The 25,938-nt window shown below is 30.3% G+C and overlaps 1 protein-coding gene across 1 annotated transcript; it reads right to left on the bottom strand.

Annotated features, from left to right (window-relative positions):
- On the bottom strand, positions 1-25,910 carry LOC118195769 (tubulin delta chain-like). The gene is made up of 6 exons (XM_085815606.1): positions 25,641-25,910; positions 22,370-22,439; positions 12,014-12,307; positions 6,812-7,058; positions 6,006-6,170; positions 1-2,728 (listed from the first exon to the last, which is right to left on the bottom strand). The coding sequence occupies exons 1-6, from the start codon at positions 25,772-25,774 to the stop codon at positions 2,328-2,330; spliced, it is 1,311 nt and encodes a 436-aa protein (XP_085671732.1). The 5' UTR covers positions 25,775-25,910; the 3' UTR covers positions 1-2,327.
- Between the last annotated feature and the right edge of the window lie 28 nt (positions 25,911-25,938).

Raw genomic sequence — 25,938 nt, 5'->3', positions numbered from 1 at the left:
TCAGAATTTCAGAAACATATATTTATAAAATAACAAATCCATGGCACAATATAATGTACAAAATAAAATAAAATACAAAATGATAAATATATAATAATAAGATTTCACACTATACATTTGTATCACAGCATAAACAAAAAATAAATGATCTGGCACAACTTTTTAGAAATGATTAATGTAACACTTTATAATCTTTCTAAATTAATATCAGTTATTTTGACCTGTCCTTCAGGTTTGCACTTAAAGCATTACAATGAGCATAAGAAGGAATTTTCCTTATAAAATACTCTTTTGACTATAATACACAACTTATACCCTCAGCTTAATATTAAAAAAATGTACTTGAATAATTTATCCCTTATTCTTTAACTTTTATATTAAAAGAAAACATATTTGCTTTAGTTTCATCTTAAGGCAAAATATTCAGATTAGTATACATAAATTAATTTAAGTTTTCGTAAAATCCTTTGATATATTAAACAAAGGATGCTTTTTTAATGCACAAGCCTATATTTTATATATATATGAAAAATTTGACAAATTCAGGATCACCTTACATATGAAGTAGTCTTATATTCAAGATAATATGATAATCACAAATTTCCTATTGGGAAAAATCGCAAAACAGTAGTAAACTGATAGAAAAATTAACGTACAGCTAAAGAAAATTCAGCAACCTTTCCTTAAAATTTCCACAACTAAATATCTGAAAACTTAAAACCTGTATTCGAATGTTTTATGAAAACGTGGACACAATTACATAATACACATTCTAGTTTTAATCATTACACTGCAAAATACTGAATATGCTATCACTCATAATATATCATGCTATTGATACATTGCTGTTCAGAAAAACTGATACATTGAAAAAGAGCTATTAGATAAGCCACAGATGTGGAAGATGGATTGTTTATCACATGAAATGCAAATTATTACAAGATGAGCTATGTATGCAAATAGGATGTACATGAAATACTGCTTGAAAGTGGACCCGATGAATAAAAGAAAACTATAAAAGCCCAAATTGTGTACTGTACACTATTCCATACAACAATTGTTCACTGAGCAAAGGAAACATGCCTTGGCTCTCTTATACTGTGAGATCCTTTCTCATAATGGGCAACATGCCAGCACAGTTATGTGTACTTGGAGATAATCAACTAAGCAAGATTTGAACCATCAACAAAAGGAGGCTCAGAACATCTTCAGCCACATCACAATAGAAAGACAAGATGCAGGGTATTCATGGCAATAATGAATTGAGCAAAAAGAACTATAACATTATTATATGACAGAAACCTGTCAGGTGATGTTTGCCTGCACTGTTTACTAATAATCTGTACATAAAAGGCTTATAGATGAGCATCTGTTACTATGACTGTTATTGACCCTGAAAACACAGATCACAGTACCTTCAGTTATGCAAATATTTAAGACACTGATGCATTGTATGGGCAACAATATATTTTTCTAGGAGTATAAACATAATTGCTGGACCCACAATGGTAAAATTTTCATTTTCCATTATAATGGTATCAAGATGGCTACGCTGCAGAATGTCATAGTAGTTTCAGCCCAGGCATTATACTTTGAGAAGAACAATATTTTATTCATGCTATTGCTTTCTATATGTGGCAGATATTATTGAACAGTCAGTACTACATCAATGAAATCTTAGAATAAGAAGTTCTATCATTCCTATGGAACTTTCCTGGCATTAATTTTCAGCAGGACAATGCTAACACCCTCAGTTCACATGCATATTCAGTACTTCCTTCATATTTTATCAATTATTCCTTGACCTGTGTAGTCACTTGATTTGTCCTGCACTGAGTAGGACATAATTGTGCAAAAAATGGCTCATATGTCAGCATCATTGGCTACCATTGATGCTCTGTGGTTGTGTATTAAATTTGCAAAAAATAGCATTTCATTAGACAGTCACCCAGGATATTTTGTTGGTTAAGGCATGGCATGCACAGTTCCTTACAGCCACTAAAAGTAGGTAGAAAAACTGCTTAAATTAGTTCTTTTGATGGACAGATTTGCCTTTTCAATCATTTCTACCTTATATCATATGTCACTGCTCTTATAAATATTTGTATTGTAAACTCGTATTCCTTATCTGAACTGCAGTTGAATAAACAGAGTGTGTTTATGGTAAACAGTCATACAACAGTTTCTAAATTTTAATATAGAATTAAATTGTTAAATTTTCAAATTTAGTGCATGATTAAATCAATAATTCTCTTAACTTTATTTATAACATATTTACGAGATTTTCATAGTTTCACTTATGTGCTAATTATTGACTACTGATTTATTTAACTAACTATTGACTTATAGCTGGCAATTAATTGTTCCAAATGCATAACAGATGATAAAAACTCATCTTCACTTAAACCATACTGTACATAATGATGAAAATATGCTTTGTAAGAAAACATCTTCCATGCTTTTTCAACAGCCACATCAACACTTGAAATGGATAGCTGCCCATTATTTACAAGTAATGCAGTTCTGTCATAGCAAAGAAAAGGATGAGATTGATTCCAGGTTTTGAGTCTTAAGGAAGCAGGGACCCAGGTTGCATAAGGCAGAGATGGCTTGTGAAGAAGATCAGAATCAGCAGATTCTGAATCCCGACCCCGAAGAACAAGAAGGTTTGCAAGTGAAACAGGAGGTGTAGAAACAATATTTGAAGATGAATTACATCGGCCATAAACTGGAAGTAACAAATAAACATATGTCATAAATAATTTTAAAATTCAATAAATTCTAAAATACCTTAAATTAATTAAGTAAAGGTTTTGGATTACTTAACAATCTTCCTTTACACTGGCAGCCATATTTCAAAGAAGTGATTAATTTATGTAATAACAAAGCTATATTTCTGTTAAATTGTATTAAGCAAACATTTTAAAGATTCCCTATAGAAGTATGCTATATCAATACATTTTAAATCATTTAACAGATTAAAGATAAAAAATTTTAATTGTCATAAAACACTTTAAATCAGAATAGTATAAATTCAGTCTTCCAACTATCATGTTTTCTAATTAATAAACTGTCCTTGTTTTGAGATTTCTGCACATATTAACTTTAGAATATTTCTGTATGGTTGATATATGTATAAAAATTAATTGCTTTTATTGGAGCATTGCAGATAAATAATAATGAATTACAGGATTGCAAAATCAGTCGCTCCAGTTTATTTCTAAATGAACATTTTTACTGCTTTATTTTTTTTACTGGTCAGTATGTATTTTACCCTGAAAAAGGATGAAAACTGATGCTATTATAATGTTAGGCAAACCAGTGCACTGTGAAACTTCTGTTCAAGGATGACTTCCATGTACACAGCTCATTAAAGAATGTTGCAAGAAAAAACTGAGAGATCATTTATCTTAAATAACACAATTTCAAAAACGCAGTGTATCCTTAGAAATGTTATGCATTTTTATTTCTACCTTTAATTGCAAAAGATAGTTTCTCATGGATTATCTAAAAAGGTTTTGACTTTTTCAGTTCTCACTGATGGAATTCGACTTTAATTAGCAATACAGTAATTTTAAAATTTATTATTTCTGTACAAATCAGTTTTAGATTAGCATTATTGCGAGAGAATTTGTGCAAATTACTGCACAAATCTGTACAGAATTTTAAGCCAATGAACTTGCAGAGTCCTTAGGTTTTTCTAAAGCAAGAGAGGTGAAAATGTGCCATTCCCCCACCGGGACTCAAACCCTGGACCTCTCAAATATGCATCAAGTATGCTTCCAATTACACCACGAAGGCATGAGGAAAGGATGGAGAAAACACCTTATAACTTTTCGTCTATAAAACAAATTGATTATTTTTACAGGTTAAGCTATTTACTACAGAACAGTACTTAAAAAAATGCTATATGCCTCATGAGGGATGCTTTTACAGCAGGGGTTTCCAAAGGGGTCAATGATGATCAAGGTGTAGATTGGGGGTCAATAACTTAACACGGAATGGCAATTGATCAAGGATCCTATTGATTACAAAAAAAATTACTAATAAATTATATAATTAATTGTTTATTGATATAAAGCTATATCATGTAGTATGAAATCACATAAAATAAATAAAAAGGAACGAAATATACACAATTTATATAACATATTAAAAAATTTGGGCAATAAATGCAATATCAAAAAGTAAAATGTACCATGACTATTTGCAGCATTCAGACTTTCTAATACCACGATAGAATTTTCCTTGAAAGTGAACAACCCTTGATTAATAAAATTAATAAAATTCAAAAAGGCATACTTTCCACTTAGCTAATATATGTTCATTGCTCAATGCCATATAAAACAAACTAAAAGAAGAGACATTTTTCATTCAAAAATTGACTTCGTTTTATTGATGCTGAAATGAAAAGAATTCCATCACTTCAATAATTTAATGTGACTGTCTGTTATTGAAAAGGATTGTATTTCCTCAGGAGATATATGTTCATATATGACCACTTTCAAAATTTAAGACACAATTACAATGTTCAATTCCAAGATACTAAAAATTTAAATGAGTTAACATGGCTTATAGAACCGTCGAACTGCAAAATATCTGTTTTTGACACTATGATACAAGAAGAGTTGATTGCATTGAAGGTGGATATCCAAGTACAGGTCTTATTACAATACACTGGTGTGCTAAATTTTGGAATTTGAAAGTCATCTGAAAGAAATATTCCAGAATAAAAAATTTTACCGAACCAATTTTTATTGACTTTTACCTCATCTTACCTAGTAGAAGCAGGCTTTAGTCAAGTCAATAATTTTCTACAGGAAACAAGAAGCAGGTTGAATATTTGTGAATGAGATGATTTAAAAATTAAGTTAAGCAAGTTTATGCCAAATATGTTTTTTAAAATGTATCAATACATCAATGGCAGCCATCATATTAATTGAAATCAAACTTTTGTGCAATTCAAATCTGTGATTTCTTTTCTGAAAATTTTATATTTGTAGGATAAAAAATATGAAAATAAATTCTAAAAAAAATCTGAAAGCTTTCAGATTTTTTTAGAATTTTGTGTGTTACCATTATTTATTAAACATCATGTTCTTCACACGTTAACCATAAAATTCAATTCAACAGCAATATCACAAAATATTTAAAAGGGCATATCTTTAGAATTTCAGATGCACAGTCTCGCACTAGCAACCACCCCTCAGTACCATTGTTTTATCGCAATGCAAGAAACAAACATACATTTACGCAGATTCTTCATTATTTAATTTCTTTAAATATAACACAGGGCTCTAATATTTGATGACAACAATTTAAAAAGTGATTCGCCGTTTATTATGAATCAACGCAAAGTGTCAAAACAAAATTAATAGCCCTTCTGTGCTAATTGCTCCTTTTTGCTAAAAATAATGAAACATAAATCTAATAAACCATTCTTTCCAAAATTTATTTTCATACTTTTAATTAATTGTATTATGATTATACTGTTTTCTGTGTATTATAAAGAAAAATGTAAGGGTTTTGATGAAGAGAATCATTCTTTTAAAAAGGGTCAATGTAAGAAAAATGTTGAGAATCTCTGCCTTAGAGTATGACCTTCTAAAGGAAATTCTCTCATATTTACTTTAGACAAGGCATAATCTTTTTTTTTTTTTTTTTTTTTTTTTTTTTTTTTTTTTTTTTTTAATGGAGATAAGTTTTTTTCAGTCAGTGTGATATGAAGCTGGAAAGTTATACCTCTTTCTTTTTAGTGGGAAACTTATTTAAATTGCATCAACTATTAATTAAGATTCTATGTCACCTTTAATCAATGAGTTTGGAAAATTAATTGACAAAAATGTTATTTTTAATTTAAAAAAATACCTATTTTCATCTATTTCAAAATGCAAAATAAAAATTTAATAGCAAATTCTATTTTATATGACAATTACTTTTATCAGAATACAATTAGTTCAAATGAATCACTTCACAATTATATGAAATACATTTACTTAAAGTACCTTCATCAATCACACTGTTATATAGAACCATTCTACGAAGAGTTCGAAGAAGTCCAGGCCAAGTATGAACACTAAATGGAACAGAAGATAAAGGCTCTTGAGGAACTGATCTGAGGCCAAGTAATTTGAACTGAGGATGAGGTACCAAATGTGCTAATACATCACCTGGAAATTTAACATATATTACTTATCTTAGACAAACTGAAAATATAGGAAGATATTTTTAGCTATATTTAGACAGATAAATTTCACTTAAAATTATTTAAAGAATAAAATGCAATATATTATTAGGAAATTCATAGAAGCCAACACAAAATAACAGAATTTGTTAAAGAGCAAGACAAAAAGACTAACACTTATAAAATATACATCTGAATTGATAAATGTAAAAAGAGGCTATGTTACAAAAGTCAAAGCTTACAGGAGCAACCAAAATCCATCCTACTCCTCACAAAAATGTAATTTTTTGTTGACTAGTCATGGATTACTAGTCAACAAAAAATTACATTTGTGTTCACTAGTAATCCATGTAATTCAGCATTTTTCACACATCTTCTGACATTCTTGTGAGAAATGGGATAGTTTATTGTTGCTCCTTGAAAATTTGACTTTTATCACATAGTCCCGTTTTACATCTTCCGATTCATATATAATTTGACATATAATTTATACATAAACAATATTAAAAAACTTTTTTATGTAATTATGGGACACACTGCATACATTTGTTCCTTTAATAATAAATTCCAGTCACTAACATATGTAACAGTAGTTTTTATATAATTAAGTTTAAAACAGAATCTTACTCAGCATAGGGTTTATTCCATAATCACTTTCAACTGGTAACAACAAATTTGCTAATTGTTGACTAGCAACATAATTGATATCATGTATGGAAGCCTTTTTTAAACCCATTTTCTGTCGGCATAGCTTGAGTAGCCAGTCATTTTCAATCATGAAGACTGCATCTGCAGATTTTTGTAAAGCAGCAAGACTTAAAACAGCATTGTATGATTGTACTGATACCTCTCCTTTCTGAAATGGCCAAACTGTCTGAAATTATAAATATATTTATTAATGGTCAGAACTATATCTAATAAATAAAGACAGAAAAATACAAATGGAAATAAAGCAATAAAATACACAACACATACTAAAAATTTTACAATTACATCTATAGCTCAAGGCCAAACTGCATTCATTTGTAAATAAATTACTTTGTCATATTGAATGGTGTTTTTTTATTAATACATAATGGCTCCCAAACATGTTGGAATATATCCAAGTCTACAGTATAAACAGAAGCATAGACAGGTTAAATCTGCATTCTTTAAATAATATTTTACTCCACTTCTTATAAAATTATACAGAAAATTTATCCACAAAATAAATTTTAAATAACATCTTTACTCCATTTTCTTACAAAATTATACATTAAATTTATCTAAATAATAAATTAATAAATAAAAATAATAATCAGCAATATTATTTTTAAAAATCAGCTTTTTTGATGACTGAAATGAAAACAATTAAAATATGCACTACACAGAAGTTGTTGTTTCACTGTATGCGTGTTAGTTCGAAAATGAATTTGGACACCTCATGGAGATGAACTATAATTCTTTCATTGTAGCTATTATACTTCAGGTTACACAGGCTGTTTTAATTTGCTTCGCAGTTTTCAGTAGTCCAACTTAACTACTTTAAAAGATGCAGAATTTACTTCTTGGTGTTGCTCTTAGCGGTCTCACTCTCAGTCACAGCTCATTTACTGCAGGCTCTGTCGTTAATGTACTCCATGGTGTCATTGCTTGTGATACAACAGAAGTAATCACAAGAAAATCTATAGTTTATATACATATTTATAATATTCTATCCATTTTTAGTTCACATATAAAATGCTAATAACAGACATTTTTATTCAGTACTCTGAACAAAAATATGAGCTTTGAAGTTCTTCCGAATCCTAGTATCTTCATCAATTTGTAATATGCTAAACTAAATTTTGAAAAATATTCTTTTAATGACCTACAGATGTTGCTTCAGCTGTAAACAATGTCTGATGATGCTTAATTCACCCCCCTGGCTAAGCCGATGGGTAAATGGAGTATTGAGATATAAACTTGAGTAAAACTTCATATTACCATTTCCATATTTTTCTTGTAAAAATTCTATAGCTTTTTGCTTTTCATTAGTAAATAAGTAATCTAAAATATGCCTTTTTTGAATATATTTAGAAACAAAATTTTCATTATAATCAGTGATTAAAAGAGCAGTTTAAATGAACAATTTAAGATCATTGATATTATCAGTTTCAAAGTACAAGAATTCATAAGGTTCATTTGCAGCACTGATAAGAAAGCTGCTGCTCAGGTATATCAGTGTAGTCTTACCAATCAGTAATCACTATTTTGATAAATGTTAAAAAGATATAAAAACAGCTTGGACTGAGTTTTTCACTGCTGTTCCAAAAGAAAGACATACACACACACACACACAAAAAAAAAAAAAAAAAAAAAAAAAAAAAAAAGTTTAATGGAGTAATTTTAAATGCTGAAATAAGTCTACTGATGCATAATTAATGCAATTTGAATAATATATACTAAATAGCTTAATTATTTGTTAGAAAGAGAATTTTTTCCATCGTCTTAAAAATTATTGACCAGACTATAAATCTATTCATATTACAATAATATTTAGCCATTAATGTGAAACACACATGTAAAATAATCAAGAACTGCAGAAATAAATACGCATAAATAAGAAATAAATGAATATGACCCTTGGAATAAAAGTTAATTTAAAAATTCATTTTCCTCCAAAAATAAAACAGTAGTTGAGAATTAAGTTCAAAGAAATTCAGTATATCCTATTTAACAGTTCTAATTTTCTCTTCTTTTATAACTATATAAATAAAAAACATGAATAAGTGTAGAAGATGCATAATTTTAACTTTAAAAAGCTTTAACTCTTTGGAATAGTCTTGTCGCCATCAAAATGCATTGAACCACTTTTAATAATGTTTCTAAAATCCAATTTTAACTGGCCTATATAGACATAATTTTTTTTAAAAAAAATGTGATATAATATTAGAATACATTAAAAAGCACAGCAGTCTGAAGCAACATATTTAAAAAATTAACAGCCTGGAGCAAAATATTTTAAACTTAAGCACTTAAGAATAGCATATGAAAATTAAAGTAATATTGATATGGGTAACAGAAAAATACAGTGTCTCACAAAAGTGATGGGATACTTGTGCTTTACAAAAGAAAACTAGTAAAATAAATTTAAAAAACATGTAAAAATTTTTTGTGGGTGTGTTTCATACTTAAATTTAGTAACAATTATTACATAACATACATTTTTCAAAATATTAAAATATTAATTTAATAAAAATACAATTGTTTAGAACGGAGCAATAAATGGCTCACATAAGTGATGGGACACTTACTTTTCCATGAAATATTTATCCAAAAATTTTACTTTTTAAAAGTTTTTAATATTTTGTTGGATTTCCTTTTACTTTTAAAACATGATTTAATCTTCTTGGGATGGATTCGACTAATTTTTTTTGTGATTTTTGGAGTTATTTTACCCCATTCTTCTTGAAACACCGATTTTAATTGTTGTTTTGAAGAAATAGTGTGTTTGCGAATTCTTGATTCCAATTCTTGCCAAATATTCTGTATGGGATTTAAGTCTGGAGATTGTGGTGGTGTTTTTATTATTTCAGGACAGTTATACAGCAGCCAGAGTCTAATGTTCATGCAGTGTGCGTGGGGTCATTGTCCTGGTAGAATTTAAAATCGTTATGAAGGTTCAATTTTCGCGCTGAAGACTTAAAATTTTGATTTAAAATGTCAATATACTTGTACTGATCCATTATACTGTCAATAAAAACAAGAGTACCAACTCCAGCGGACGACATACACCCCCATACAATAACTCCTCCTCCACCATGTTTTACTGTTGGCACCAAGTTCTGTTTTCGAAATTCTTCCCTGGGTTTTCTCCACACCAAAATTCTACCGTCAGAACCAAATATATTAAATTTACTCTCATCAGCAAATATAACTTCATTCCAGTGATAAGAATTCTTATTTATGTTGGATTTTGCGAAAGCCAGTCTGAGTTTTCTATTCTTTTCACTTACAAAGAATTTTTTCCTGACTGCTCTACCGTGATATCCAGCATATCAAATTACTCTTCTAATAGTCTCAGGTTTAACAATTACTCCATATAACGCTTGTAAAACAGCAGCAATTTTAGGAGCACTCATTCTTCGATTTTTTTTTAATATTTCGAACGATAATTCGCTTTATTCCATTGGATAGCTTTGATGGTCGGCCAGGTCTTCTTTTATCCTGAATCATATGATTCTTTTTATATCGTTTAATGATATTGTAAACTGTTGAATGACTCAAGTTAACTGTTTCAGGAGTTTCTCTAATAGATTTTCCACGTTCAATATGAAAATTAATAACTAATTTTCGAATTTCAGGCAAAGTTTCTTTTCGTTTAGCATTCATGGCTGCACAAAGCTAAAAAACACAAAAATTCCAAAACAAACTGGAAAGAAATACCGCAGACGATTTTATAAATTATTGCCAATTGCTTTTGAGTAAAAATAAAAACCTCAAAAAATATTTTTATTGTAGTACGTAGTAGTATCCAATGGTGTCCCATCACTTATGTGAGCCATTTTTTGCTCCGTTTTAAACAATTGTATTTTTATTAAATTAATATTTTAATATTTTGAGAAAATGTATGTTATGTAATAATTGTTACTAAATTTAAGTATGAAACACACCCACAAAAAATTTTTACATGTTTTTTTAATTTATTTTATTACAGTTTCATTTTGTAAAGCACAAGTGTCCTATCACTTTTGTGAGACACTGTATGTCCCTAAAATTTAAAGTGTTAAATTCAAAATATATTATACCTTGAAACATCATGACACAAGATAAGAAATACAAAAGTTTAATATCAGCTTATAATATACTCATCCGAGTTCCTTAAACTATACAGAAAGCCAAGAACTTAATATCCTTATGCAAAGAAAAGACTAAATAAAATAACTAATTTAAATATGTAAAGCACAGCAGCAAAAATTTTCACTAATGCTTTAATTAAGAATAAAGTTTCACATCACTCATAATTTATGCATTAAATAGACAGATTAAAAAAAAAGTGTCATACATAAAAAATTGATTGGCAATAAGTTTCCCTTGAAGGTATGTAATGACAAAACTAAATGAATAAGTTCAAAGTATGATTAGAGAAATCGTATGCATTCTTTTGTCCATTTACCAAATGAAGTAATGTACTAAATTGTTCTGAAATGTTTAAAACCGAGTATCTTTTTGTTATTTAAGTTTTTGACTAAAGAAAACCTTAATCCCTAAGGAATAAAACAATAAATATTCAATGAATACCCTAATTCTTTTCCTTCCTATTCAACGATGAAAGACTGGGTAAAATAATTTCTCCTGGACCAAGAATTCTTAGAAGATTGTGGTGAAGGCTCATTTGTGGACTGTGAAATACTGTAACCATTCAGTTCTTAATAGCAAGAAGCACAAAAGGTGTGGATATTCACTGCCAGATATGTGATGCACATGAATGACAGTAAATTATAGTACTGAAGTATAAAAATGAGTGAAATTGTTCAAGTCAACATAATTATGGAGACATTAAAACAACCATGAATAACTATCGTTGTAGGCGACAGACTTGTGTGAGAAGGGTATATGGAAAGTTGTTTGTTCTGATAAATGTTTAAACTGACAAATTGATTATGAAGAAAAACAGATAATTGTGTACAAATCTAGGCAATATGTGTTTTGTTGAAAAAATATTTACCTGTTTTATTTTTATGCAAATGGATCTCATTTAAAAAATAACCCTTGCATATTCAGGTAAAAAAAAGCATGCATTATGAATTAACTAAATATTTAAATAATTGACAAACACTTTTAATTACAAGATACATATATACTTACAATGTTGGCTGAGGATACAGATGGAAAGTCATCAAGAAGAATTTGAGAAAGATATGACCCAAGTCCACTGCCAGTTCCTCCAGCCACTGAGGAGAATATCAGAAAACCTTGAAAATGATCACAGCATTCTACTTCTCTTCGCACGGCATTCATTGTTTGATCATGAAGTAAAGGCCCATGGTAATTGTAACCCATTGCCCAATTGTTACCTGCACCTTGCTGCTGAATTATCTGAGAGTCACCTCGATAAGACCACAAAGCATCTTTAGAAAACTTCACAATTTCTTTGATTACCTATCAGAAAATCAAATAAAATGAGCTATATGCACCCAAATAAGCTTAATAAGAAATAGAATGAAAATAAACTATTTGTTATGCAAAGATTTTTGGGCAATGAATGTAAAATTTATAAACATAACATTAGATTAATTTCAGAATAAAATCAGTTTTTAAAAAATGGTTTCAAGCATAAAATACTTTATTCAGACAGTAGTCCCTTAATTACACATTTCTCATTTATATGTCAAATTTCAGTGGTCTCAGTCAAAGGTATAGTAAAATAATATAACTTGGGTTTCATTTATAGATCTGAGTTGAATATTCATTTATGCATTTTTTGATTATGTACATGAATGTTTTAACTTTACAGTTTTTCCCACATCACTTCTCACCTGAATACATTTTTAAAGCAAATTCAGCATTTGTAGCTTTTTAGCCCAAAGGGGCAATTTGCCCAGAAAGGCTATTAATTTCGTTTTGGCATTTTGCCTTGATTCCCTATAAACTATTTTTAAATTGTTGCCACCAAATATTAGAGCCCTGTATTATATTTATAGAAATTAAATAATGAAGAATCTTGCATAAATGAATGTATGTTTGTTGCTTTGTTATAAAACAATGATACCTAGAGCTATCCAATTTTGAATAACGTAATCCTCAACCGAATATATGCATCTGAGAGCCCTAATTTGGAATTTGTTTTATTATCGATTCCATATTTTGTAACACTTTAATGTATATTTGATTAACAAACTCAATGATTTCAAAGCAAGCAATGGCAACAGTGTGCAGGGGGGGGGCATTTTTATCTCCAAAGCGCGAGACTGCCTATCAGAAAATTTAAAGATATGCTCTTTTTAAATTATTTTTTGATAACTGCTGTTGAATTGAATTTTATGGTTTAAGTGTGAAGAACATGATATTTAATAAATAAAGGCAACATATTAAACGTTTAAAAAAAAAAAAAAAAAAAAAACCTTTGGGCGTAATTTTAAATCTAAAAGCCTGGTTTATTTTTTTATTTTTTTTAAACTTGTGTGCAGGCCAGAATTAATATTTTTACTGCCAGGTGCAAACTCTATAGATCCTAAAGCTGCCTGGTGCCTCAGATGATTAAATGCAAGTGGAATGAAAGAAAGATCTCATATAAAGAATCTTCAGTGCTTGAGAAGAAACTTGGACAGTCAAAGTTTAATTTTATGCATCATAGATAAGTATGTTTGTTAAATCATTTGTCATACAATTTGGAAAATAATGACTCTTTTTTTACTTACCCTGTATTATAAATATTATATTATAACTGACTGGTATACAACATTTTCCTTAGCATTCACCCCATTTTCATTCAATACATTTATATTTTAGGACATCTACCATTTTTGCATACAGTTATGCCTGAGTTTTATACATCTCATTTATGCATTTCATTATTTCTCTTAGTTACATTACCTTTAGTTTTGCCTTTTGCATGTTAGTAAAGAATTAGTAGTATCTAATTCTTCACCAAATTTTGCGTTTATGAATGTTCTTCAAAGCTGGCAATGAGTTTGAGACTTTTTGATGAGGTGAGGTAATCAGAAAATATCAAAATAAGTTTCTACTTTAAAAGTTATATCTATAACTTATCGACACTTTCTGATTATCTACACCCTCACCAAGGAGTTGCAAACTAGTTAACGACTTTGAAGAGAAATTGGTGGATATTGAGTTTGTGCAATTCGTTGTCTTGTTATTTTGGCTTTGAATAGTGGCGATTTTTGGGCCGCTACACAAAGCCAAAATAACAAGACAAAGAATTGCACAAACTCATTATCCATGTCAGGGGTGTTTGTGGGACCACAAAAAATCCCCTGAAACTTTTACGGACTTACTACCGGCATTTTGAAGTTTTGAGAACTGGGGGGAGAGAAATTAAAAATTACAATTATGAAGTATTGAATGACCTAATTATAAAAGTTCAATGAATTATTTTTTTTGCAAAATTAATAACCATAAATTTTCAAACATATAAACTACTACATTTTATGTAAATAATTTAAATTACCTGAATTAATTCTTTAAAAAAAATTATCTAATTTCTGCTGCTTTTTTTTATTTTCTGATGTTTGTGGGCTTGTCTTTCTTTTGTGGTGAACTTCATAATTGCAGGAAGGTTGACTTTTATTTTCCTCATTTACAGTTGAAGAAATTTCCTCGAGAACTGCACATGCAGAGGTAGAAGCAGTTTGCTTTTCTGCTAATGTAGAAGGTTTTTCAGAGACTTTTATAGGTGACTCATCTGAAATACATGTTTTTAAGTCCTCTTGATATGTTTTCCAACTTCTGTTCATACTCAGTAAGAGATCTTTGTGAATTGGATCAGTCATTGGATTTTTTTAGCCATATTTTTCACATGAGGTTTCTTTAGAAGCCATTAAATCATATTTAATAGTCTGCACTGCATCTAGGGAATCAATCTTAAGAGAGGTTCTATAGTCAGTGACAAATGTATCCATTAAGTTGAATGCACTTTCCACTAATGGGCCATGGAAGCAGCTAAGGCAGGCTTTGACCAATTTAGCCAATGTAGGATACTTATAATCCTTTGTGAAATCATCTTTTAAATTAAAAACTTTAGACCTATATTTATCAACTGTACGCTTGACTTGATTTCCACTTTCATCAGATGTGTAGAGCATTTCTTTGGTGATATCAATATCACTCTGGTATAACCTTATTTCAGCTTCTACTTTTCACTTTTCATTATCACTAAAAATTTGGGACATAAAAGATGATAATTTTTCAAAAGCTAATATTGTACTGGTTTTACCTCTTAGCTCTGGATCTAATGCTGTAAAACTAATTAGATATGGATTTTTAAGGGGTAATTTCTGTTTCATATGCTGTGATGTATTAGTATAAGCTTTCATCAAAGAAATTTGGAATTCTTTTGCTATTGGATGAATTTTTGATAATTTCTTCAGGAGAGTGGAAGCTTCTGCACCAGTAAATATTACTTTGCTAGGTAGATGGAATTCTGGATTTGTGACATCAACCTTTAATAAATCATTATAAGATGTGCACTCTATATTTTCTGGCTTCGTAAAAAAAGAGAAAAATTTTGCCATCAATTTATAAATACTGGAATGTATTAAATGAAGCATTGGTTTTTTTTTTTTTTTTTTTTTTTTTGTTTCAAATAATTTAATATATGTGTTGAACTCTGGTAATACTGCTGAATATAATGCCATATGCAATAAAGTTTTGTTTTGCATAACAAATAACCCATTTAGTATTCTTTTTTTTTCCGAGCTAAAGCATCCTTTGTGAGTTGTTGGGAATGCAAGCAAGAATACACCCCTTCAACAATTTTTTTCTGAGCTGCAGAAATATTTCTTTTATTGTATACAGTTTCAACATAAGAAAAATAATCCCCTTTATCAGTTTTATCCAAGTAGTGAAAATAAAATGCAATAAGAGCATCCCACAGATCTTTGATTCCTTCTAAAACACATAAAATGTACACCCACCTATGGTCTGGTCTCTTCAAGGGCTTAAGTTTTTTAATGGCAAGGGATTCACAGATTTTGAAAAAAAATTTCTCTTTTACTGCAGCTTTTCATATCAAAATAGATGTCATCAAACAAATCTTCTAAGTATCTATCAAAACATGAAGCAAATTTTTTTGCACAGTTATTAGCTGTGTGACATGTGTCACCATCAATATCTAATAAGTGGGGTGCTTTGTTTGATTGTAGTCTGGTTTCAACACCCCTTTTTTTTTTCATGCATGGTGTTACATGAGTCCATTAATACACTAATTAAGTTTGCCCATGGAATATTATTATCTTCAATAGTATTAACAACTGCTTTAAAAACAGCTTCTGAATTGCAAGATTCCATCTTTAGAGATGCAAAATGATGAACTACAACTTCATTTTGATCGTTGTCATAAAACTGCACCAATATTGCCAGTATACTTTCTTGAGCATTGCTAGTACTTTCATCCAAATTTAGAAAAAATGAAGTGTCCTTTAAAGTTTTAATGATATTTTCCTTAATAGTTTTTGCGAGCCCATATTTCATCTTATAACATGCAGTAGTCCTGGACATTTCCGAGTTTATTGCCGTATGATCACGGCTCAACTGTTTGCAGAGTTCAATTAAATTGGTAGCTACATTGAAAGAAAGAGAATTCTCAGCAATAAACGAAGTTATTAATACCTCTTGGCGTGCTTTTCTTGTCACTATATCCAATGGCAGAGCATCAGTCTCCAGTAAGTCATCAGTATTTTTTGAATTAGCATAAATACTTAAAGTCATTGAATGTCTAATGCACTTTGAATATTTTATGTGCGTCACAGTTTTAGAATGATTTGTGAAAGCCTTGAATCCTTCCCCACCATACTTCAGCAGTGAGTTACAAAAAATACAATATGCTTGTCCAGCAACATTTATTTTCTTGCACCATGTGCCGATGGTATCCCCATTACCATCTCTCCGTTCAATCCAATTCCACCTAAATGCATTCCGGACACCTTCTTCTAATTGTATAATATCACTATTTATATCGAGAAATTTCATAGTGAAATTCTCTTGCGTACATAAATAAAAAAATATTTCAATAAACGAAACGAAAAATTTACACGTGCATCAATAAATGAAACGAAAATTTTACACAGTGGAGAAAAAAAAGTTGAGAAGCGATCAATGACAAATAGCTAATACAGCGAAAAATCCCCCTTCTCTACTTATTGGCACCATGCCAGGAGAGATAAGACCTTTGAACCCAGAGTCACGTGATCGCACATCTGGTCGAACAAAGCCTCTCCCTTTTTTTTCTGCAGCGCCTACTTGCCGAAAAGAATCCAGAAGAGAATGTCCAAGAACCAGGGGAATGAGTCATAACTCGCAATAAGGAAAGAACAAAAAAGAAATTTTTTCCCCCTTTTCACGCATTATCACTGCCTTTGGAGAAAGAAAGGAAAAGTTTTCACCACACACACTGACCTTGTGTTTTCTGCTTTCAAAGCAAACAAAATTACCCAGATCAAAATAAATAATTCATTATTATTCCTACTTCCTTTTGAACGACGATCTCCGGAATTTCCGGGGATCGAAGTTCAAAATCAACGGAATTCCGGGGTTTCCCCGGAGCACAAACACCCCTGCCATGTACACATCGACCTATTTTCACTTAAAAAAACATCAGAGAATTGCACAAACTAGGCATTGGGCACTCCCTTGACTTTGTCCATGTATGCATTGAACTATATTTGAACTATATTCACTTAAAAAGTCAAAGGAGCAGCCAACAAATATATATATGTATATATATATATATATATATATATATCAAGCAAGGTAGTAATTACAATACTCAATGACCAATTAGGTCTAGAAAACATCTTGCGCAATATGCTGCAAAATAAGTAAATTAGAAATTGTAGTAAGCTCGATTAAAAGTTACCAGGAGCTGTTGCTCCAAAAAGTTCAACATGTTTTAAAAAAATTAATACATATGAAAATCAAACCATTTAACATGTAAAACATTAAAAAACAAAATCAGATAAAAAAAAGTAAGTGGAAAATGGTAAATTAGCCTAACTCAACTTCCAAACTGGCTTTTCAAGGGAAATTTTATTTGTTTGAACGTCGAATCAAGCTAACCCCATTACGCGTTTCGCCGAAACAGACAATTGAAACTTTTTCGCTACAAAAATTTTTTTAATTTAGACAAAGTGTCTTGGAAAATTTTAATAGTCTCAATTCTCTGTTCCAATTTCCCGACGCGTCCGCACAAAATGACACATTAAGGTGTTAAAATATGTAAAAACTATTCCGATACATCTTAAATCTAGACTAAAATAAAAATAAAAATAAAAATAAAAACAATAATAAATAGCGGTCTGCTATTAGTCCTAAATATACAAAAACATACGGGCAGGGCCTGCAAGCTTAAAGATTTATAATTTTATATATTTTAGAAATCTGTAATGAAAATCTTTAATTAAAATAAAAGAAAATTAAGATGAAAACCAACAAAGTGGGTCTTGCTAAGACCAAGAAAAAGTTGTAACAAAAGAAACAAAAAACAGACCTGTGGCGATGCAGAGCTCTCCCTCTTAAAACTATGTTGAAAAGTAGTTGTAATTCCCTTCTGTGTACTTCAGTCGTGTGATGTATGTATGGGGGAGCGACGTTCTGTGGGCATCAGCCAATACGAAAAGATTGTCCGTTAGCTGCAACTCGTCTCCAATTATCGAAGGGGGTCGGAAAACTCGGAAAAACGTGAAAAGATCTCAAAATCGCGTCTGACATGTAGTTGGAAGAAAAAATTGGGACTAAAAGTGAAAATGGCTAATTCAGCTAAAACTACTAAACTTGGCCACAAAAGGAAGAGTGAAAGGAAAAAACAGTCATTGGTTAAAAAAGTCGTAATTCTTCAAGCCAGCGGGCGATCAAACTACTATGAAAAACGAAAAGGCCCGATTTGTTAATAAAAGCAGTAAAATTGGCCATTATAGAAATTTAAAACTATTTACACAATAGTATTTAAAAGTAAAGTGCCAAAATTTTGGACGATAGAGAATGAATAAACAAGAATTATCTGTACATTTTTACATTAGATTCTCTGAATCAGTCATCCATCTTAAACCGTCCTTCAGGCTTTAGGCATAAAATATCATTATCTAATTCAAAAAATCTAAAAATAGGTAAGGCTAATGCCAGCTTTTTTTAGGGTATTTTTAATTATTTTATGAGGAATTAAGTTACTTTTCAAAATAGTTACGAAGTATAGTATTTCTTCTTGTAAGTGTTTCGCAGTATTGCAGATTCTTTTTATTCTGAGTAGCTGTGAATAAATTGTGTTAAGTATGACTCTTTTGGAAATATTTGAATTCCAGTTAGTTAATTTAAGTGTGGAAAAATTAAATTCTCTTCTTTTGTCGTAAACTTTAATAAAATTGTAATCTATAATATGTAAATCAAGGTAGACTACATTATGCTGTTCTGTATTTGTTTTATTAAGTTTTAAGCATGCAGGGTAGATATTAGCTACTTCTATTTTGTTGTAGTTGTTAAATGCAATGATATCATCAATATATCTATAGATGTGTTGGTAAAATATACGTTCTTCTGTACTGAGTGAACGGACATAGGTCAATTCTTTTGTAAAAAGGAATAATTCACAGACAGAGCTTGAAAAATTACCACCCATTGGGATTCCCTGTACTTGTTTATAGATGCTATTGTCAAATTGAATAAAATTATTGAAGAGCACGCTGGAGAGGAATAGTTGCCATTTTTCATTGCTGAGAATGGTACAGTCAAAAGTCGTTAATCCGGACTCGTCGGGACTTCGGCGATTCCGGATTATAGATCATCAGTTTAAATCTGGTAAAATGGCATGCAGAAATTATAAAATTAAAAATATGAAACCGTAATTTACGAAATAAAGAAAAATTAGGATCTAAAGGGTATCAAAATTTACAAAAAAAAAAAAGCTTAATATTTATTTGTTTACTTTATTAAACATTTCTTTCAATGTAAGTTGTTTAAGTTGCTTCGTTTTTTACGTTATAATACATTCTCTTTAATTCTATAAACAGACATAATTTCTTGTTCAGTTACAAAGTTCCGCTGTTCAAGTGATATAATTGCTGTGTCGAGAATACCGACTAATTTGTCAATCGAAATTTTTTCGTTTTCAATAACCTCTGTCACTTTCTTCGCTATCGGAAGCGAATTATAATGACGAGGCATTTGATTTAAATCATATCAAAGACGAGATGAAATACTACATTGAGTAAGCAATTATAAGCCAAATAAAATAAAAACATCTGCCCTTAAGATAAGGATAGTGCTGACAGATCAACTTCCAATTCAATGCACGCCGGCGCGGCGTTAAAGATAAACAAACGTTAAAGTTTAGTTAAACTTTATCCATTTTTTGCAGCAATTCCACTTTTTGTTTAATGGACTCCGAAAGATACTTTCGCTTTGTATATCCTTTACATATTAGTAAATATATATCGGAAATTCTATTTGACATAATCGAAAGTTCAAGCTTACTTTTATAAAATTGCTCTAACAGTCTGCAAAAAATAATAATACGGATCCAATTCGAAGATTAAGGAACAACGCAATCTGCAACATTAACTGAAATAGATAATTAGATAATTTTAGCTTAGCTTATCCCGTCCGTTATACATTAAACGCGCATTCGTAAACGTACTTTGCGCACGCGCACACGCAAATTAGCAGCGGTAAAGGTCTTACGCGCATGCATCAACGCGACGCATGCGCAGAAAGTTTGTAGCTTTGAGGTCCGGATTATAGATCATTCCAGATTATGGGTGTCTGAATTAACGACTTTTGACTGTAGTAATTTGCGGAAATAAATCTGGAAGAGCTAGTAAACTTGTAAAAATTTCTTCAAGTGGTAGAGAAGTATATATGTATATAATCTCTCAATAAACCACATTTTAAATGAAATAATGAAATAACATAAAAAAGGAAATTCCTTTTTGCACTACACAAAGGAAATATCCACTTACCTTATTTACGAGTTAACACGTCTTCAGTCAAACTAAATTCCTTAACAGCATCCAAAAACTTCTTAAAATTATCTGAACTAGAATCTGTATATTGGCGTTGCCACATAAATTCACAAAAATAAAAGTATCCTCAGTAGGGCCGATATCATTCGACGATACGCATTTCCTTAATACACACAGGACACTTAATAATAGCTACTAAGTAAACCTTCAGTTATACACCAGTCAATTAATGCTTTTTCCCTTTTGTTCTAAATCGTACAGAACTTCAAATTAATTTTACCACATTCAGCTATTTTACCATGTAAACATCAAAATAACAACATACTTATCGAAAATCTGGCACGCACTTTCCATATCTTTTCCCCTGATTCAAATTGACCGCAATCATGCAACCAATTATGTCATAATCGGGTTTCCATAACATTCAACTACTCAGGTTACCATAAATAAACCACTACTTGGCGATAAATGAAACAAAAACTTCATGATAATACAAAGGGTACCCTTCTCTCTACTCTACCCGAGAAATTCATTAACATGTTGGCAACTAATTTTTTAGTTAGCTGATGTGCAAAAGGCAACAGCCATTTTAAAAAAGGTTACACACTAAGAATTCTATACATAAGAAATCAAGCTATATAATAAAAAAAAGTAATAAAATACATCCTTTTTTTTTTTTCTGAAGATACTTTTGTTTTGTGCTATTGTTCTCGTCATATACACAGATCTATTTTCACTTAATAAAACATTGGAGAACTGCACAAACTTAACTGTGTACAACTTTCACCTTTTGCACTGGTCAACATGGACATGTGCTATGTGCATGCCTGGATAGCCACATTAGGTTGCCACATAACTATTCATACTGCTTTGCCTCTTTTTACACAACTTCAGCAGAGGTGCAGATAATAAAAAACTACCAACTTATCTAACAAAATGTAATATGAATAGCTTTATGTTATTTGATCCTTCCCATGGAAAGATTTAGGCAACTATCATTGAAAGGGAAGCTGATTTCATACCCTTATATATTCTGAAATTAAATGAAAATGGATCAACTCTTTCGCATCGAAGTCGCCTCAAACACCCGAGCATTCACACATCGGCTAGACGCCCAAAACGCCTGATTAATTTCCTACCTAGTGCTTTCCTCCATTACGTTACTGCATTACTCACTGCTTTCAGGCGTTGTTAAATGACATGTCAATCATTCTTTTGAAGCTACTAAAAGTAGTTCTATTATTTTAATGCACCTTCTCTTTCCTTTGTTTACTGTTAGTGTTTAGCTTTTGATACCCGTTCCAAGGGGGAACTTTACACAGGGTGAAAGCATCCAAGAAAGAAGTTCTCGCTTTACTTAAGTAGGTTCTTGTTAGAGCTGTAGTATTCAATTTGTCATGGGGAAAGGAAAAGCATTTCAGGAGAAATTCTTAGATACAGGCGTTTTTGATGTTTGGGGAAAAGAGATTTTGCCCTCTCTCGATGCGAAAGAGTTAAGCATATTATTAAAAGTGACAAAGGGAAAGAAACTTACTTTAGGCTCAGTGTCGATTAGTACTGCACGAGCATAATTCTTCTGATCTTTTTCATTATAAGAAAAAAATCTAGATAACAACAATAAAAATATTAGGGCACGGCAAAAAAAATATTTTATAGATTTATGATCACATTAAAAAGTTTATTTATTTATTTCATTTTGAAATTATAATATGCAAATGCAAGAAATTGCTTGCAAGGTTTTATCAGAAGTTGTTACTACTTTGATGGATGTCTCGCAACAATCCATATTTCATTTATTTTATTGCTTACATTCATTTTTAGCAAATAAAAAATTAAGATCTTTTGGGCTTACAGCATGCTGATTGTTGAACTATCCCCAAAATGCAAAATTTTTGGCAAAAAAAACATATTCAAATACCAGGAAATAAAGGTGTGTCATTTGCAAAGCATATTATTATAATTAGTAACATGGATCATGCTTTTGCTACAGAAACAGTTTAACAATTAATAGACATCAAAAGGTAAAATAAAATGAAAAGACCATGTCAAAACAGGTCAAATATCAAGGTAATGTTGACTGCTTTCTTTGAATGTTATGGTATTGTGCATCACAATTTTTACTGATGGTATTTGGGCATTTCAATCTGTTGTTCAGTGCATAATTCTTAGAAAACAAAACTTTAATCTGGAAGATATAACTCGCAGATTTTGCACATGATAAAGCCTCTGCTCATAATTTGTCTCTAAAAATTCAACAAACATAACTTTACAAGTTCTATACTGACATGACTTGTCGACATATTTCATGATAAAAATTACTAAATTGTGAAAATTGTTTTCACTAATGGAATAGAAGGATATTATTAATTGTAAGTTGTTTCAAAAAAACATGTTCTGTGGGTTGGAAAAAAATATGGTATATGTGCATCAGATTGAAAGAAATTAATTTGAAAGGTATATATAATAGATACTGAACAATAAATTGAAATCTAGTGATTTATGGAAACAGTTCCTGATACATTTTGATACAATACGTATCAAAATACAGTTGATCTTTGGATTATGGTAACGGCGATTTTTTGGCGACCAACTCTGCTACAGCAACCCCCTATTTTTTTTTCGCCGCCATTTTGTCTTCACGAAGTAAAGACATGTTTCTTTTCTTTTTATTTACTCAACACTTTTTCCAACAATCTGCTAGCCGAATTACACTTATGTTAGAAATTTTATGGAACAAAACTGCTTAATCATGACAAATATTAACTGGAAAATTGGGAAAAAGTGCAGAATCGCAAACTCCTTGCCGAGTTTTTCAAAATCGCACATGCACAGTAACCATGTACACATCAACTTATTTTTACTTAAAAAAAATCCCAGAATTGCACAAAAATGGCATTGCACACACTCTTAACTTTATCCATCTACACTGCTATTTTCTCATAAATTATAAAAATTTGCACGAAAATGCAGGAAATTTTTGTGAATCTTTAAACTCTGTAAAAAGCACATATATGAAATTACCTGATCGCGAAAAAGTATATACCCTATCCAAGGATGAACATTTCCATGTATAATATAAATAAAATATCCAAAAACTTTTACCTCTAAATTATCTATTATAAATGTCACCAACGAATTCATAACAAAACATTAAAAATGGTTACAAATACTTAGTGCCAAATATTTAAATTATTTCCATGCACGTTTACTTCCACTCAAACGTATACTAATTTGCTACAAACATATAATTCACAAAATAACTATCATTTAATTAAAATATAATTAAACCATGTACATGTCGACTTATTTTTACTTAAAAAAACATCCCAGAATTGCACAAAAATGGCATTGCGCACACTCTTCACTATATCCATGTAAACTGCTTTTTTCTCATAAATTAGAAAAATTTCACGAAAATGCATGAAAATTTTGTGAATCTTTAAATTCGGTAAAAAGGACATAAATGAAATTACCTGATCGCGAAAAAGTATATACCCTTTCCAAGGATGGACATTTGCACGTATAAAATAAATAAAATATCCAAAAACTTTTACTTCTAAATTATCTATTATAAACATCACCAACGAATTTATAACAAAACATTAAAAATGATTACAAATACTTAGTGTCAAATACTTAAATTCTTTCCATGCACATTTACTTCTACTCAAACGTATTCCAAAATACTACAAACATATAACTCTCAAAATCACAATCATTAAATTAAAATATAATTAAATTAAGAAACACTACTTAAAATATAAATAAGCACATATATTAAATTAATAAAAATTAGCTTACAATCCTAATTACTTTAAACTAAATCATTGCTAATAACAATTTTCCAATAATACCATATTAATTTATTTACTCCTTACATTTAGAACAATGCATAAAAATAATATCCTCAAATAATTAAAAATACTAATTTATCTAATCTTCTACAGAATCTTGAGTGCATGGCGGATCACAAAATGTCCATTTTCACCTATCTGTAATATCCTTCCTTTCACATAATCTCATTTCTTCCCACATATTGGACATTCATACTTATCTGCAATTAAGCAATTCTTTTCAATTACACATAAACGCAATAAAAATTTCGGATTTACTTTATATACGGCCATGGGATCCAAATATTAAACAACACTGTTTCACAGAACATAGAATGAAACTACTGCTATAAAGTACAGCAGATATTTTTACAAATATACCCCCTTTTCCGATTAAAGAACAGCGATTCGTCCATTAATGTCACATGCCATATCTCATGATCTCTCATTTCCCTCACACAAAATAATGCGTAATCGGAACTGAGTACTTCTCACATTATTCCCAAAATCCTAGGTAGTAACCTTTATCGCCTCCAAAATGTCGCCAAACTACCTGTTACCATATTCCAAAGATCAGCCCAAAATGCATATGAAATGGGCAAATTGACTTTCTGACATAATAATAGTTTTTTTAGTAACACACATACTTGTTCTGATATGTTAATCAGTATGAAATATGAATGCGACAGATTTACAGGAACAGGCAAATAGCGCTCCAGTAGTTTTGCTGTCGTAACTAAATAATTTAGTTCAAATATACATTTAAATGGTGGTAAATCTATTTCTGTAATAAACTTCTAAAGATGGAAATTCGTGATGTAGTGCAAAATATGCATCAATATGTTCAAGTCATATTTTGTTAAAGGCTATTTTTTTTAATCATAAAACGGAATAAATTACAATGTAATCATATTCATATTTAGAATTAATCATCCTGAGTGACAATTTTACATAACAATTATATATACAAACCTATAATCAGTCTCCTCTAAAAAGGCACTGTTACAAGTGTTTCGTGTTTGAGATGAAATTTCTGATAAAGTAGAGAAAAAACTGTTACCAAGTTGATTACCACATTGTCCAATTTGCAACGTAATGTAAGACATATTTTAATATACTTAAATTATCTAAATTAAATATACATAAAGGTACATTTCAAAGCAACCGGTCACTATAAAAATTGCAAATCGGCCTTGCGGTAACTCGGCAAAACTTTAAATTTTATTTACAGTTATTATAAATATTAGGTTTAGTTGTATGTTTACTGCCA

This window comes from Stegodyphus dumicola, chromosome 4 (assembly GCF_044657685.1).
Source record: "Stegodyphus dumicola isolate Sdum_Otavi_A_Nest chromosome 4, ASM4465768v1".
In the NCBI taxonomy this organism is placed as follows: Eukaryota; Metazoa; Arthropoda; class Arachnida; order Araneae; family Eresidae; genus Stegodyphus; species Stegodyphus dumicola.
The sequence above is the reverse complement of the archived record's forward strand: the minus strand, read 5'-3'. Positions and strand labels throughout refer to the sequence as shown.

Bases quoted from the DNA above. Each gene is read 5' to 3' on its own strand.
- LOC118195769 (XM_085815606.1), bottom strand. From the start codon at position 25,774: ATGTCTTACATTACGTTGCAAATTGGACAATGTGGTAATCAACTTGGT. The intron at 22,440-25,640 runs GTTTGTATATAT...GTTGTTATCTAG, and splicing joins TTAGAGGAGACTGATTATAG to ATTTTTTTCTTATAATGAAA. The intron at 12,308-22,369 runs GTAAGTTTCTTT...ATTTTCTGATAG, and splicing joins TAATCGACACTGAGCCTAAA to GTAATCAAAGAAATTGTGAA.